The 15,304-nt window shown below is 38.2% G+C and overlaps 1 protein-coding gene and 1 long non-coding RNA gene across 4 annotated transcripts in view; one reads left to right on the plus strand and one right to left on the minus strand.

Annotated features, from left to right (window-relative positions):
• Nucleotides 1-15,304, plus strand: part of LOC141573190 (uncharacterized) — a 40,742-nt gene that overhangs the window by 13,901 nt on the left and 11,537 nt on the right. Inside the window, exon 2 of the long non-coding RNA XR_012498862.1 lies at nucleotides 10,730-10,858. This is a non-coding gene — a long non-coding RNA (uncharacterized LOC141573190). The remainder of the gene's footprint in view (nucleotides 1-10,729; nucleotides 10,859-15,304) is intronic.
• Nucleotides 11,347-15,304, minus strand: part of LHFPL3 (LHFPL tetraspan subfamily member 3) — a 552,178-nt gene continuing 548,220 nt past the window's right edge. For all 3 annotated transcript variants that reach the window (XM_074340619.1, XM_074340616.1, XM_074340617.1), the window contains one exon: nucleotides 11,347-13,554. Coding sequence is in view for 1 of the 3 variants with exons in the window: in XM_074340616.1 (XP_074196717.1) it covers nucleotides 13,526-13,554 (29 nt within the window). In the remaining 2 variants the exon portion in view is untranslated. The remainder of the gene's footprint in view (nucleotides 13,555-15,304) is intronic.

Here is a 15,304-nt window from a genome sequence, read left to right on the forward strand (position 1 = left end):
TGGAACAGACTCTAAAGCCTACAAGTAAACCCACATATATGTGGACAACTAATTTATGACAAAGGAGTCAAGAATATACAATGGAAAAAGAAAAGTCTCTTCAATAAATGGTTTTTGGGAAAACTGGATTGCCACATGCAAAAGTATGAAACTAGGCCACTATTTTATACAATACAATACACAAAAATTAACTAAAAATGGATTAAAGACTTGAATGTAAGACCTGAAACCACTAAATACATGTAGAAAACATAGGTGTAATCTCCTTGATATTGGTCTTAGTGATGTTTTTTGTGGATTTGACTTCAGTGGCAAGGGAAACAAAAGGAAAAATAAACAAATGAGACTACATCAAGCTAAAAAGCTTCTGCCCAGCAAAGGAAGCTATCAACAAAATGAAAAGGCAAACTACCGAATGGGAAAAGATATCTGCAAATCATACACTCATAAGGGGTTAATATCCAAAATATATAAAGAACTCACACATCTCAACAACAGAAAAACAAACAACTCAATTAAAAAAATGGGCAGGAGATCTGAATAGACATTTTTTCCAAAGAAGACATACACATGGCCAGCAGGCACATGAAGAAATGTTCAACACCACTAATTATTAGGGAACTGCAAATCAAAACTGCAATGAGTTATCACCTTACATCTTTAGAATGGCTATCATTAAAAAGACAAAAAATGACAAGTGTTGGCGAGGATTCAGAGAAAGGGGAACCCTTGTACACTGCTGGTGGGACTATAAATTGGTGCAGCCACTATGGAAAACAGCATGGAGTTTCCTCAAAAAATTAAGAATAGAATTACCATATGACCCAGCTATTCCATTTCTGGATATTTACCTGAAGAATATGAAAGCACGAATTTGAAAAGATACATGCACTCCTATGTTCATTGCAGCATTATTCACAATAGCCAAGTGTGGGAACAGAGCCCCAGAAAGCAGTTTCCAGGCTCTCGGACTCACATAGAAGGGTGCTAGCTCAGGTAGTAGATGGTCATCAGCAGTGACTAGTTGGCCATCAGCTGTTACCAGTTAACCATTAGCCACTGAGATAACTGCCGCGGCTAAGCTAGCAAGTGTGGTATAGTGTGGTGGTGTGGTAGAGTGTGGATTACAGATTGCAGAGAGGCGGATTGCAGCTAGCAAGTGAGGTTGGTTGGCAAAGACAAGTGGACGGCGGGATGCAGATCGTGTGGCTCCTGCTTCCTGTGTCTCCAACCCAACTGCCAGTGAGACTATAGTGGTATGACTCCTCTATCTATGGCTCCGTGGGTGTTCCTTTTTGGCCTCACCATGTCCTGCGTTCTTATGTGGGGAGCGGGACTAGAGACCCCGCATGACACCCTGCATGACACCAAGACATAGAGACAACCTAAGTGTCTATCTACAGATAAATGGATAAAGACGTTGTGTATGTATATACACACGTATCTATACACAATGGATACTACTCAGCCATTAAAAGGTGAAATCCTGTCATTTGTGACAACATGGATGGACCTGGAGCATATAATACTAAGTGAAATAAGTCAGGTGGAAAAAGACAAGTATCGTATAATTTCACTCATATGTGGAATATAAACAAAAATCAAATGAACAAACAAAAAACAAAAACAAACTTGTAGAGGCATACAACAGATTGGTGGCTACCAGAAAGGAAAGTGGGGTAGAGGGAGGGTGAAACAGATAAAGGGGTTCAATTGTATGGTGATGGATGGAAATCAGATCTTTGGTGGTGAGAATAGTATAGTACATATGAGTACTGATGTCAATTTACAGTGTTGCACACCTGAAACTTGCATAATGTAATAATGTAATAAATCAATGTTACCTCAATAAAAAATAACTTAAAAAAAAAAGCAGGGCCAAACCTCTGTTTTTTTCCAAGTTGTTTCTTAGTATGGTTCTGGGGAAGAGACTTCTGGATTTTGTTTTTCTCTGGCTTCTTTTACAAGTAAGATAACTTATTCTGAGTATAAAGCAGATAAGAGCAGGTTTTTAGTTCTCCGTTTGCTGACTTGTCTCATAGATTGCCAGTCCCTTGCTGGGGCTTAGAGCCACAGCTGTTTCTGGATCTGGCTTATCTTTTGCTTCACTGGTTCATTTAAGCTGTTCTCAGTGTTAATCAATAGGCATCATGGTTGTCCACGTTTATTCCAATCTCTGCCCACAAATAAAAGTTAGAATCATGTGCGATATCTCCTTTCTTTAAAAGCATAACCTTGATTTGGCAGACCCAGATAGCCACAAAGGAGAAGGGCCCAGGTTGGAGTTAAAGAGCCACTGTCACTCAAGCTCTGGCATCTTTCTGGGATTCCAGGGTGTTGACTCTTTGTTCTCCATCTAAGTGTCAGAAGGTAACACAACAATGTGCCTGTGTGTGTGTGTGTGTGTGTGTGTGTGTGTATGGGGGTGGGATAGTCAGAGGCAATGGGGCCTCCTTTAAGGTCCTGGTGCACCCTGGCTAGGATCCCTGCCCCTAGGGCTGCTCAGCCAGCATTTGTAGGTAATGAGGGTAGAGAGTGGAGAATGGCAATGTGTGGCCAGGGCTCTTTTGTTTTACTGTGGTTAAAAAAAAAATATATATATATAATAAAATGTACTATATTAACCTTTTTAAGTGTATAATTCAGTGGCCTTAAGTACATTCACATTGTTGTGCAATCATTATCACTATTTCATATCCAGAAGTTTTTTATCATCCCAAACTGAAATTCTGTGTTCATTAAACAATAACTCCCTATTTCCCCTTTTTCTCCAGCCCCCACCATTCTACTTTCTTCCTCTATAAACTTGACCACTCTAGGTACATCATATAAGTAGAATCATATAGTATTTTTGTTAACTGACTTATTTCATTTAGCATAATGTCTTCAACATTCATCCTTGTGTCAGAACTTCCTTCTTTTTTAAGGCTGAATGATATTCCATTGTATGTGAGTATATCTCAGTTTGTTTATCTATTCATCTGCCGATGGACATTTGGGTTGTGTCCATCTTTTAGTTGTGAATAATACTGTGGTGAGCATTGGTGTACAAATATCTATTTGAGTCTCTGCTTTCAATTCTTTTAGGGAATTACCCAGAATTGCTGGATCATATGGTAATTCTAGCGTCCAGAGACCTGACATTGGGTCCTCATTGTGTCTAAGGATCTATTTGCTAGCGGAATGGGACAGGGGCCTGTTTTGCTATCTTAGCCTTTGGAGAGTCTATGCAAATTGAGCTCACTGTGATCTACCAATAAAATGGTACCTGTTTTTCCATTGAGCATTTACTTTGTGCTAGTTTCTGTGCTGAGCACAGTGTTTCTTACACTACTCTATGAGGTACATTTAATTATCATCCCTGTTTTACAGATTAGTAAACTGAGGCATGGAAGTGTTTCATAACTTGTTTAAAGGCACACAGATTGCAAGTTCTGGGCTAGGATTTGAACCTGAAGAGCAAAACAGAGAGACCATTAAATTAGTCAGGCAGGATTGTATTTATTTATCTAGGAGAAATAAACAGTTTATGTGGAATAATGATGGTAAAAATCAAAGACATAAATAAAAAGAGCTAATGTAAGAAGCCTCTGTGATTGAAAAGGATCTCTGTTGGGAGCCCCCTTCCATATTTATGTTAAAAATTTTTTCTTAGCCTGTATTAGGGGACCTTGTATGTTGCATAGAGGAACTAGTTCTCTCTAAATTTGCAAGCAGAAATCCTAGATTCTGCGTTTTTAAGGGTAACCCAGTGGACCTACAGAAAAATGTATCACTAGATGGCAGTATAAATCAAGTTTTAAAAATCCAACTACTTTCTAAATCTGTACACAGTATCCACATTCCACCCCCCTCCCCTTAGACCACTTTGCTTGTACGAAAGACCTACATTAGTACCAGTTTCCGTGAACCGAAAGAAATCTGAAAAGAATTTTTGATTTAATGAAATAAGGCAAAAAGCGAAAATGGTTTTCAGCGTTTGTTTTGCGGCCAGCGTGCACACTGAGCCGCGAAAGTGGCATCGCCGAGCTGCTTCCCGGGAAAACACGGTCAGCACCGAGCGGCTACAACAGCTTTGAACTGTGTCTGTGAGCATCTGCTGCATCTCAGTTTATTTTATGCATCATTAGCAAGATGTGTCCTAAGGGAATTGCTTCTTCACTTACTGCTTTTTTGGCTTAGGAAAGGTCCCATAGGAAGGCTCTGCTTTTGGGTGGTAGGGGGAGGGGTAGTAAATTAAGACCTGTAATAAATTAAGCTCTAGGAAAGCAACTTCATTATTTTTCATCACTTCATCACGTGATCAGGGCAACTGTATTGAATTCAAAATGGGTTTGGATCACCTAGAAGAGAATTCACACGCTTTTAAAAGTCAGAAGACCTAAAAAATGTAAAGATTTTTATAAGGAAAAATACTTCCAAAATTTTAGAAATTCCTGCTTAGGGGGAAGCCATAGATGTAAGTAAATGTTTAAACTTGGGGAACTGAATCAGCAAGATAACATCACATGCACGTATTTCCAGGATTCTTTCTGTTCACCATCTTGGTTTGGCTAAGAATCAGCCTTTAGTCCATAATTGCAAATATAGCTGCCAATTTAGTCCTTGGAGAAGTTCCTTTCAGGTGATGCCAGAGAAAAAGACAGTATTTAAGTGATTTGGGAGCTAGGATGGATCCACAGGTTGGTTTGCCATCTGAGCTCCTGGGCCTATTGACTTGTGGTTGAGATAATGAAATAGATCTCTCATTAGATGGGAATTTTCAGCTTTTTATTTGAGAGAGTGAGTGGCAAGCAGTGAGAAGTGAGAGCATTTCCTCATCTCAGTTCATCACCAAGATTTGGCTCTCACGGGATGAATTTTAATGCTCTACCTGGTATCCTGCCCAGGAGAGAAAATTAATGTTTTATTTCAGAGTAGGCTGTACGTATGTATGTGGATACTAACTGTCCTCAAAGTGGAAAACTGACTTAGAAGTAGGTTCTTTTAAAAAAGTTTGTGTCGCTATCATATGCAAATTACTAGTCTCTTCTAGGAGGATCACCAACTTCAAAGAAATGGAATTCAGCTAATCCCTCCAAGAAACTGAAGTTTGAGGACATAACCTTGGAAAGGCAAACTCCTGCCCACAGACCACCTAGAACCCAAGTTTATCTGAAAGCCATTGTCAAAACACATCTATGGTTAAAACCATCCTCTAAAACCTTATGGGCAAATCATTTAGCTTCTCTGAGCCCCAGATTTCTCATTTGTTCAATGGGCATAATAATACCTCACAGGGCAAATGATATAATGGATGTGAAAATACTTGTAAGCTACGTGGTGTTATCGAAATGTTGGCTCTTACAGCTTTTATCATGTCAGCTCATGCAACCCCATTGTCACCTCAACTACCCTCCACGCCCAGCCTTCTAGTAATGTAGACTGGAAATCTGAGTATCATCTCGCTTCTCACTCTCATGCCCCACACCCAGTCATGTCCACAACTGGAAGAGTCTCCTAAGGGCTTTCTGCTTCTAACCTAGCCTAGCACGACTCCATCCTGTTCACTGCTGAAGAAATAATCTTGTTAAAATTGCACTCTGATTATATCTTTCCCTTGCTCAAAACCTTTCAACGATTTCCCACTGCCTGCAGAATACAGTCCAAACTTTAAAGTATCTGGAATGAAAAACCATTAACAATCTGGCCCTCCTACCTAAATAACATCAGTGAGAGGACCACACAGAAATCTAAAGGTGTTACTGCTGACCAATGCTGGATTGGAGGATAGGTTATATAGCCACACAGTTTTTCAAAAATTTTGCTTCCCACTCCCCCAATCTACCTTGAGAAAGTCCACCTGAGGCTTGCCTTCCTCTCTGTGGCCATTTTAAGTGGATTTTACTCAACTCGCTACCCATTCTAGCCTTCCCAAGGGTTCCTGCATTTACTCTACTGTTCCATAGCGTGTTCTGCCATGATATTTAGTTTACTCTTTGAGAGTATGCCCTTTCTATGAAAGTTAGAAACTCACAGCCTGACTCCTAAATGTATTTTTTTTCTCAATAAACATTTATTTTTACCCAAAGAGGGGATGGGGGGTTTATTTAATCAAAATAAAGATAAGCAACAAAGGACTACAACTAAATGTGTTTTTGACTCAGTGTTGGACTGCACTGTTGAACAATGTACCAACTTATTGGACAATGAATATTATAAAAAATTGTCTTGTCTTGAGAAACTAGAAAAGCTAGCAAACCTAATCTCTCAGATCCGATTGGCTACAATTGACTTGTTGCAAAGGTTGTCTATCTCCACCTCCTCAATTTCAACTCTTTCCCCCAATTCACTGCTTATATTTCCACTACTTCACAAGACTGTTCTTGTCGAAATCACCAGTAACCTCTGTAACTGCCCAATCCAGTGGTCTTTTCTTTTGTCTTACTTGGCCTTTCAGCAGCATTTGACAATTGCTTTCCACTTCTTCAAGTACTTTTTTTTTCTGGTCTCCATAACACTCCATTTCCTAGGTTCCTCTTAGTCTCCTCTGCTGGCTCAGAGTGGTCTTTGCTTGGCCGGTGGTCCTGTTCTGTGTTTGCATATTCTTCCTAAATGCTCACATCCAGTCTTCAAACTTTAAAAGCTATGTATTTACTAGGTCTGTGAAATTTGGGTTTCTAGCCTGGACTTCTCCCTAGAATTCCACACATCTACAGCTCACTGACTATCTAACTTGACATCTCTTGAATTTCTAATAGTAACTTGAATTTAAATTTCACAAAAAGATTTTTTGGATTTCCATCTCCCAAAAGCCCCCCTCCTCCTCCTCTTCCTCTCTTAGTAAATGACACCACCATCCACTCAGAGGAAAAATCGGTAGCTCTCTTTCCCTCATTTTCCACATTCAATCCATCAGTAAGTCTCCTATTCCAAAAACACATATCTGTAGTGGATGCTGTGTGGTGCTCCCCAGAGCCTCCTCGGGACCAGAGCACTTACCTCTCCAGCTGCTGGATGCGCTACCATCTCACAGTCCTCTGCCTTCTCTGGAAATGGCCCTAAGCTGAAGAGAGCCACCACACCCAAGATCACACCCACTTCCTGCGGGCAAGCAACCCACATACAGTGACAGATGCTTGAGGCCCGACCTCCTCAGGTAACGCAGGACAACTCTGTAAAGGTATCCCAGCTTCTGGGCTCCTTGTGGGGTCAGCTGAGGCCTTCCCCGAGACTGCATCACAGCCTTCGGCCCACCTGCTTCTTTCCTTGCCCCTTACTTCCCTTTCACAGGTGTTGATCCTGAGAGCACTGCATAATAAACTTATCTCACCGTGATCTTTATCAGAGTCAGCTTCCCAGAAACCCAATCCATAACATTCTCCAAATTTATCTGTCTCCATTCTAGTTTAAGCCACCTCCTTCCCTCACCTTGCAATAGCCTTCCCCCAATCTTCCTGCTTCTACTCTGAACCTTACCATCTCTTTTCCTCATAATTGTCAGTTTTCTTTTTAAAATATTTAATTAATTTTTTCTAATTTCAGTGGACAAAATTTGATATACATATATATAATTTAGGAAGCATGAAACAAGTAAAACTATGAATCATCTTCTCAATGAAGATATGGAACTATTGAAATTGCCTGTATACTTTTCCTTGATTACAATCCCTCCCTACTCCCCAGAAGTAACCACAATGTTGAGATTTGTTTTTATCATTCTTTTGCTTCTTGTCTTTATAGTATTACCATATACGTATTTATCACTAAACAATACATAGTTTAGTTTTATTTGCTTTTGAGACTTATAAACATGGAGCCATAGTGAATCTGCTGCAACTTGTTGTTTTCCCCACTCAGCATTGTATGTACCTAATATAATCATCTATGTTGGTGTTTTAGCTTAGATTTATTCATTGACATGCTTATAGTAGTATTACATTAATTAATTGAAAAGTAAATTGTGAATAATCCACAATTTATTTATTTTTCTGTGATGAATATTTGTGTTTTCCATTTTTGTACATGTGTTTGGTCCTTATGGCCAAGAATTTCTCCAGCATATATGTACCTAGGAATAGAATCGATGAATTTAGTGTATGCAATTGTTCAATTTTGCAAGGATGCCAAATTGTTTTTCAAAGTGATTATACGAAATTTTATTCTTACCAACCATAGTAAGAAACCCCACTGCTGCACAACCGTACTAATGCTTAATATTGTTAGATTTTTAATTTATGCCAATAAAATGAATATTATCATTGTGCAATTGACATTTTTTGATTAGTAATGTAGTTGAGTTTTCATGTTTGCCATTTGTGTTTCCTTGTCTGTTAAATTCCTGTACATATCTTTTGCTCATTTCCCCTATTTTTTTGGTGGGGGGGCTTTTAGGAAATTGATTTTTAAGGGTTCTTTATATACTGTGTATTGTTATCCTTCATCAGTAATATATTTAGCAAATACCTTCTCCCAATTTGTGGCTTTAATTTTCTTTATAGAATATTTTGAAGAACAGAAGTTTTTATTTTAATGTAGTTGAATTTATCAATTATTTCCTTTATGATTTTATGTTTTGTTCAATAAATCCTTCCCTTTTCTGAGGTTATCTGTATTTTCTTCTAAAAGTTAAAATTTTGCCTTTCACAGTTAAGTTCTTAATTCATCCCATGTAGGTTTTTGTGTACAATGTGAGTCAGATGTCTGATTTCTTTTATTTCCAAGTGGTAACTGAAGAACTGTGAAGGGGTGAAGATTTAATTCTACTTGCAAACTAAGAGGCTAGCCTGCCACAGTCTCATGGATCCTAGCAAAACATGAGACTCCTGGGTCAGAGACAAAGAGCTTTACTACTCATGGCACAGCAAGTGGCAGCACGTTGGTTCCCCTTGCCACATTTCCAGAGGGCTGGGTGATACCTGCATTGCGCTGGGTTACGTTGCAGGAGAGAGGGACACTGAGCTTAGGGAACCTAAATCTTTTATAATGGGCACGAGCCCATTATAAGCCTGAACTTGCCCCACAGGGATACATTATTTTTATTACAGAACAATGAACAAACTTACGCTTTTCTCTGGAGGGAGGCCCTGTCTCTATCTTCCCAGACTGTTTGCTATACAAAGAATCTTGAAAACATAGTCTGGAATGAAAGCAGTCAGTGTTCCTGCTGGCAAGATGAGCAGAAACATGAGAGTCTCATATTTTGTTGAGCTTAATTGGTGAGATATATGTTAGAGATGGTTTCTTCCAGACAAGATCTGTGTTTGTATCTGCTAGCTACCGGGCCCTAGCAAGCTATTTAATCTCTTGGTTTGCAGTCTCTTTGATCATATGGAGCATATAAAATTGAATTCTAGACTTGAGGGGGCCAGGTCCATGGATTAAAAATATCAGGGGTGACTATTCTTCTTTTTATCCCCCCCCCCCATCTAGAACTACTGTGGAAATAAGAATTCTTGATAGACTTGATAGACTTTGTTTGCTAGCATGAATATTTTTTCTGGGCCACTCTTGTCTAAAGTTGCGGCCATCTTCAAGTGTCCTGATTTAGAGTGGGATTCTCAAATTTAGCTCATCCAGTTCCAATGGCCCAAGGCTTAGTCTCCCATTCCCTACTCTGATATATGGATTTGCCTTCAGGCAATCCCAATTTTTGCATTTGCTTACACTTCACACTCAGTTTTTAGTTTCTTCTTTTTTTAAAAAAAATACCTTTGGGATTTCTCTTATTATTTTGCAAGCTAAGCTGTGTATTAAAAAATTAAGCTCACTGCAATCTATCCAAGAGCTGGTAGTACTGTATAAGGAAGACTTTTTAGAGTATCTAGTGCATACCGTTACGAGTAGAAACCGAGTAATCTTTTAAAAATGTAACATAGTTTGCATCACTCTTCTCTTAAGGCCCTCAAATGGCTTTTTCTCACACTTAAAATATATACCAACCATCCTGGTCTACAAAGCCTAGATAGAGCTCATTCCTGGCTCAGTTCACGTCACCCCAGTGTGTGTCTTGCTGCTCCTCAAGGATAGATCTTCCTCCTGCCTTAGAACCTTTACACTGGTGACTCCCTGTGTATGGCATGTTCTTTCCCCTTTCTTCATATGGCTGGCTCCTTCTCATCATTCTCACTTAAATGCCACATTTTCACAGTGGCCTTCCTTGATTAGCCTTCCCATTTTTTCATCATCTCCATGTTTTAATTCTCTTTAGGGTACCTATTAAAGAGAATTTCCTGTTCATTGACTCTTTTCCTACTAGAACTTAAGACCTATAAGAGCAGGGACCTTGCTTGTCCGGCTTACCACTATCTTCTCAGAGTTTAGAATAGTACCTGGCACACAGTAGAGACTCAACACTTATTTGTTGAGTGACTAAAACTGAATGTTGGCTACTTATTCTCTTTAGACCAGGCCTAGGCTCTCCAGTGCTCCACAGTGCCCACTGTTTCCTATTATCTCCCAACACAGCTTGCTTTGCTCTGCTAATCCACTTATCTACCTGGCCCTTGTAGGCATTTTAATTTTTAATCCTTGATCATAAATGTTACCCTAATTATCTTTAGCATTTTGAGAGCAGAGGCTGTGTTTCATGTTTCTTTTTTTCCTTCAATATCTTGCATGTAAGTGGGAGGGGAAGGAATTAACATTCATTGAATATCTCCTACCTGTCAAGCACAATGCCACTGTAATTTATATCATCACAGCACCACTATGGGGCCAGGTATTATTATTATTTATGTTCATTTTATAGATGAGAACACCGACGTGTAGAGTTGTTCAGAGTCATATAGTAACTAAAGGACCTAGCATTGGAACTCACCTCGACAACACATACTCAATATGAACTATTGCAAAAGGGTTGCTCATGTCTGATGAACAGGTAGGTGGCTGTTTTCAATTTGCAAAGTAAAGATTGAGCAATTAATTCAATATTTCAGGTCATTTTACTTGAAGAGTTTGGCCTGTTACTTATCAATTTCATTCAACGGAGTATGTGAAGATTTAGCTTGAGGGATGTCCATATTTGGCGAGAAGAGGCTCTGGAAATGTTAATCATTCATTCTGCACGAGGGTCCTGAATGTCTAATACTGTCTGCTGGTGGCACATGTTACGGAATCTGACAGCAAGGAGATTTTTCTGAAGATAGTTATTTCAGTCAAATCATTACCTGTCTCCGATCACTGGACAAATACAGACACTGATGCACCAAATGTGTGCCACGCGACCAACCAAGCAATCTTTAAAATAAGAAAATCTTATTTTTATTTTTATTTTTTACAGAAATTCAGATATTCCAACAAATTTCTTTACATTTCCTGGACCTTAAAAAAATTACACACAACTTTTAGACACAATACAACAGAACAGAATGAGAAAGGGAGTCACTTTATTTTTTAAAAAAAGATAAAAACATACTTCTTATAGTTAGTTAACATTTAGTGATATACATGTGTATTAGCTATGTACAGATGGTACATCATCAATGACCCATCTTCAGACCACTGTGGTGTGTTAAATTAAATTACACTTAGGTTTTATGGAAAAAACTGTTTAAAAACATTTGCATGTGGATAGGAAACACTTTTTCATTTTTGTAAACACCACTATTTGTGATGTAAAACTCCCAATGGAATCTGTAATTTACATGGATAAGAGAAAGCCAATACCTTCTACTTTTATTGCAGATAAAGTAGAGAGGTACCTCCCTTTAAATAAAAGATGAATTCTTGAAAAGTTGTGTATAATTAAATTTGGTAAGTAGGGTGTTTTGAATGCAGTGGAAGAGCTAATATTTAAAGCAAGAAATAACTCCGAGAGGGGCTAATATTTTAGAGATAATAAATATTCCCTTAATTTGGCTCTTTAGAAAATCCTTATCTTTGTGAATTGGATTTTACTCATTTGAGCATACCTGTAATATACTTTTAGCCATTTGAAACATAATCACATTTATGGTGAAAAGATGGCTAGTAACAAAACATTTGGCAAAAATAGAAGTGCGGTCCTAATAGACAGAGGGTAAGAGAAATCAACCCCGGTCTATATCATTTCTTATATTATACTCCATTGGTGCTCCAGTGATATATGCTAATTTAATCTTAATTTTTAGTCTAAAAATGAAGGTATAGTTTCTGGTCAAGTATAGAACATGGTGTGGCTTACGCTGATTACCCCTGCATGTACAGTTTAGCTTGTGTTCATTCTCAAGCAATTGGCTACTTCAATATTAAATTTTTCCTGTTGTTGCATTGGCAGGATATGTGGTGAGGTGGGTGAGGGGAGCCTGGAAGCTAAAGATTGTTGAAAACAACTGATCAGTTGTAACTACTTTCAAATGCCAACCAAATAAAAAAAATTTGAGTATTTTGAAACCAACGTTAGTAAACAGAAAGGCGACTTACTCCTACCAAGTTTATTTGACCTGTATAAGTATATATTCACTTATTTCTAAGGCTATTAAATTATTGTTTATTTAGTTAGTACCACTTACTATCATTTAGAAATAGGTTTAATGGGATGATTTTTATTTTTAACAAAATGAGTGCCTGTCAGTAAGGTAAAGAAAGAATATACGTGGATTTCTGATGACATGTTGGGCAAAGAAATAGAAACAAAAACAGGAGCGATTTTAAATGCTTATTTATAAAGCGTATTAAATTCCTATGCATATACTAGGGAGAATTAGAAAAAGTATTTATTTGATAGCAGCCTATATATTACATGTGAGCATCGAAAGTGAAAATGAGCTTTCTATGTTTTTCAGAGTTCCTTGATGCTATCTCCTGAAAGACAGGGAAATTTATGTTGCTTGGGAACCTATGATGTAAAGATGTACTTCCTGTAATATACAGCTTGATGGAGTGAGAGTTTATGTCAGAAACACTTTCTCAGTAATAACTTGTACAGACATTAAACGGAACACAGATTCGGTAAAAAGTGTGAAGTGTTACATCTCTTAACTGAGTGCTTGTAACTAATTACACAGTGAAATAAATGAACAGCAGAGATGGGGGAACCTAGGTCATGGCTCCTAAGAAGATATTCAGAGGCATTTTCTAAGATGCTTCCTCAATAAATGATGCTTGCTCAGCCACTTGGCTACTGACATAGGAATGATTTAGGATTGACTGCCTTTTTTAAAATAATGTTTAAAGGTTAAAGCTTTTTGTTTTCAGTTTGATTAAAAAAGGACAGCTTACAAACCTCAGTACATATATATATATATTTTTTACATGTTAATTCTAGCACATTTATGTTTCTCTTCCTTGAACTATTTCCTGAATGTGATTTCTCATGAATGTAATTTCTCATGAATGTTATCTGATCTTATTCAATGATAGTTTCCAGTGAGCTGGTGTTTAATCCATAATCACATCTCCTTCAAGAAAATCACTCCCATATCTGCTGATCTAGATTTAGAAGGGTTTTTGACAACTGGATGTTTCACTGTTGTTCATGTCCATTTCTGTACTCTGATCTCTCCCAAGCATCTTCCTTCTTGATGGTGATGTACAAAAGCTGTTATTCGATTTGTTTAGCTTGTGCTCATTCTAGAGAATATTGGCTTAGCAGAACTGCAGAAAGGAACAGGGGAGAGGTGGGGACAAGAAAGAGGAAAGAAAGAAAAAATGCATCATTTTATGCCAGCAAGCAAGATTTTTGTGCATAGTTGTCACAGAAAAACCACACCAACAAATGGTTCAAATGCTCTTGTTATCAAAGAAGATTGAAAAGTTTGAGGTTTTTTCCCCCCATTAAACAAACATCACATTCTTCTGGCAAAGGATCCCTCCTACAACTGAGATGTGTGTATTTCCTCCATCTGGGTAAAGATGACCAGCTGCTTCGCGGGAGCAAGGAAGAATGCGAAACGACCTCAAGTATCACCAACTTTTTTTTTTTGCCTGACATAGAAAATGCCTCACATGAGTGTTTTCCTTTTTCCTCTATGTTTTATTGATTTATTATATAACCAACATTATTCCAGCCAGGAAAGAAATGATTATAGAGCTGAATCATCCACAATCCCATCACCTTGAGACACCCATTGTTTTCCTCCCGTTTCTTACCTACATATGCACTGATTTTATGTAGTTGGAATCACAGTACAGAGGACGGTTTTAACATTACGTGGAAAACAGTTTTCTATATAGTTCCATTCTCTGCATCATTAGCATCAATTTCTAATGGCTGCATAGTATTCCATTCCACCCTCATTCCTTTCCATTCCATGCCCAGTAGTCTACTCAGCACTATTTCACCATTGTCAGAGTGTAGTTAAGTTTCTGTTTTTGTTGTTATCAATAATGAATACCTTTGCATATAAAGCTCTATTTGTTCTTTTAAATTCCTTTCTTTGGGACAAATTCTCAAGGGCTGGCTGCTTTCCCTTGTCTTCACATTAGGGACTGTGCCTGTATTGATATAACTAGACCACAAATAGTGTGATCAGCTTCATTCTTTAGATAATTTTCAGACTTTGGCACTGTTAACTAGGGCTTAAATGTACCCTTACCTACCGTGAAGATGGGTCAATGCATCTAGCTGGCCAGATGTGGGCTGAAAGCAGACAGCCTATTGGGTTTTGCATCACAAAGCACTTAGACACAAATGATAAAAAAACAATTGGCCCATTATTCAGTTATAGTCCTTGATCCACATCACGAGATAAGATTATGGTGTTCGAATGAGTGCTAGAGAAAGATCTAAGAGATTCTGTTGTTGTTTCCAGTCTTTGTGCCCTAGTTTTCCAACACACTTTAAAAAATCTTATGCACATTATGATTTTAATGAACTTCTTTCTCTCAGTGAGAGAACTCAGTTACATTAATGTACCCAGCCTTCACAGGGGATAATTGAAATATGATCATGTCATAATGGTGATTAGTCTGTAATGATTCTCTGAAATTGAATCATGCTGGCAGAAGCCCTACGGAAGGGAATGCTTTCTTCAGATATTATTAAAAGCAACATAAGCAATCGGGGAATTTTATCCAGCACTACAGGCACTTCTGAACCTTGAGCGGTCTCTGCTCTGGTGCTGTGGAGGTGCTCTCGCTAGATGGAATCAACGTTGTGGGTCCAGGATTCCACTACTCTAGCATTCTTCACTCTGGTTATTTTTCTATTTAAAATTCACAATGTTGAAAGTCTGGGTTTTCCAGTAAGATCTGTGAAAGGTGCTAGCTGGGGTGGAGGGAGGAGTGGGTGGGAGGTGTAATTATATGAAACAGAATAGGGAAATGTGTGTTGAAAAATGGCTATGCACGTGGAAGAGAAGGTATTAGTTGGTGCAAAAGTAATTGCGGTTTTTGCAATTGTTTT

The sequence above is a fragment of the Rhinolophus sinicus genome, linkage group LG09 (assembly GCF_036562045.2).
Source record: "Rhinolophus sinicus isolate RSC01 linkage group LG09, ASM3656204v1, whole genome shotgun sequence".
Classification (NCBI taxonomy): Eukaryota; Metazoa; Chordata; class Mammalia; order Chiroptera; family Rhinolophidae; genus Rhinolophus; species Rhinolophus sinicus.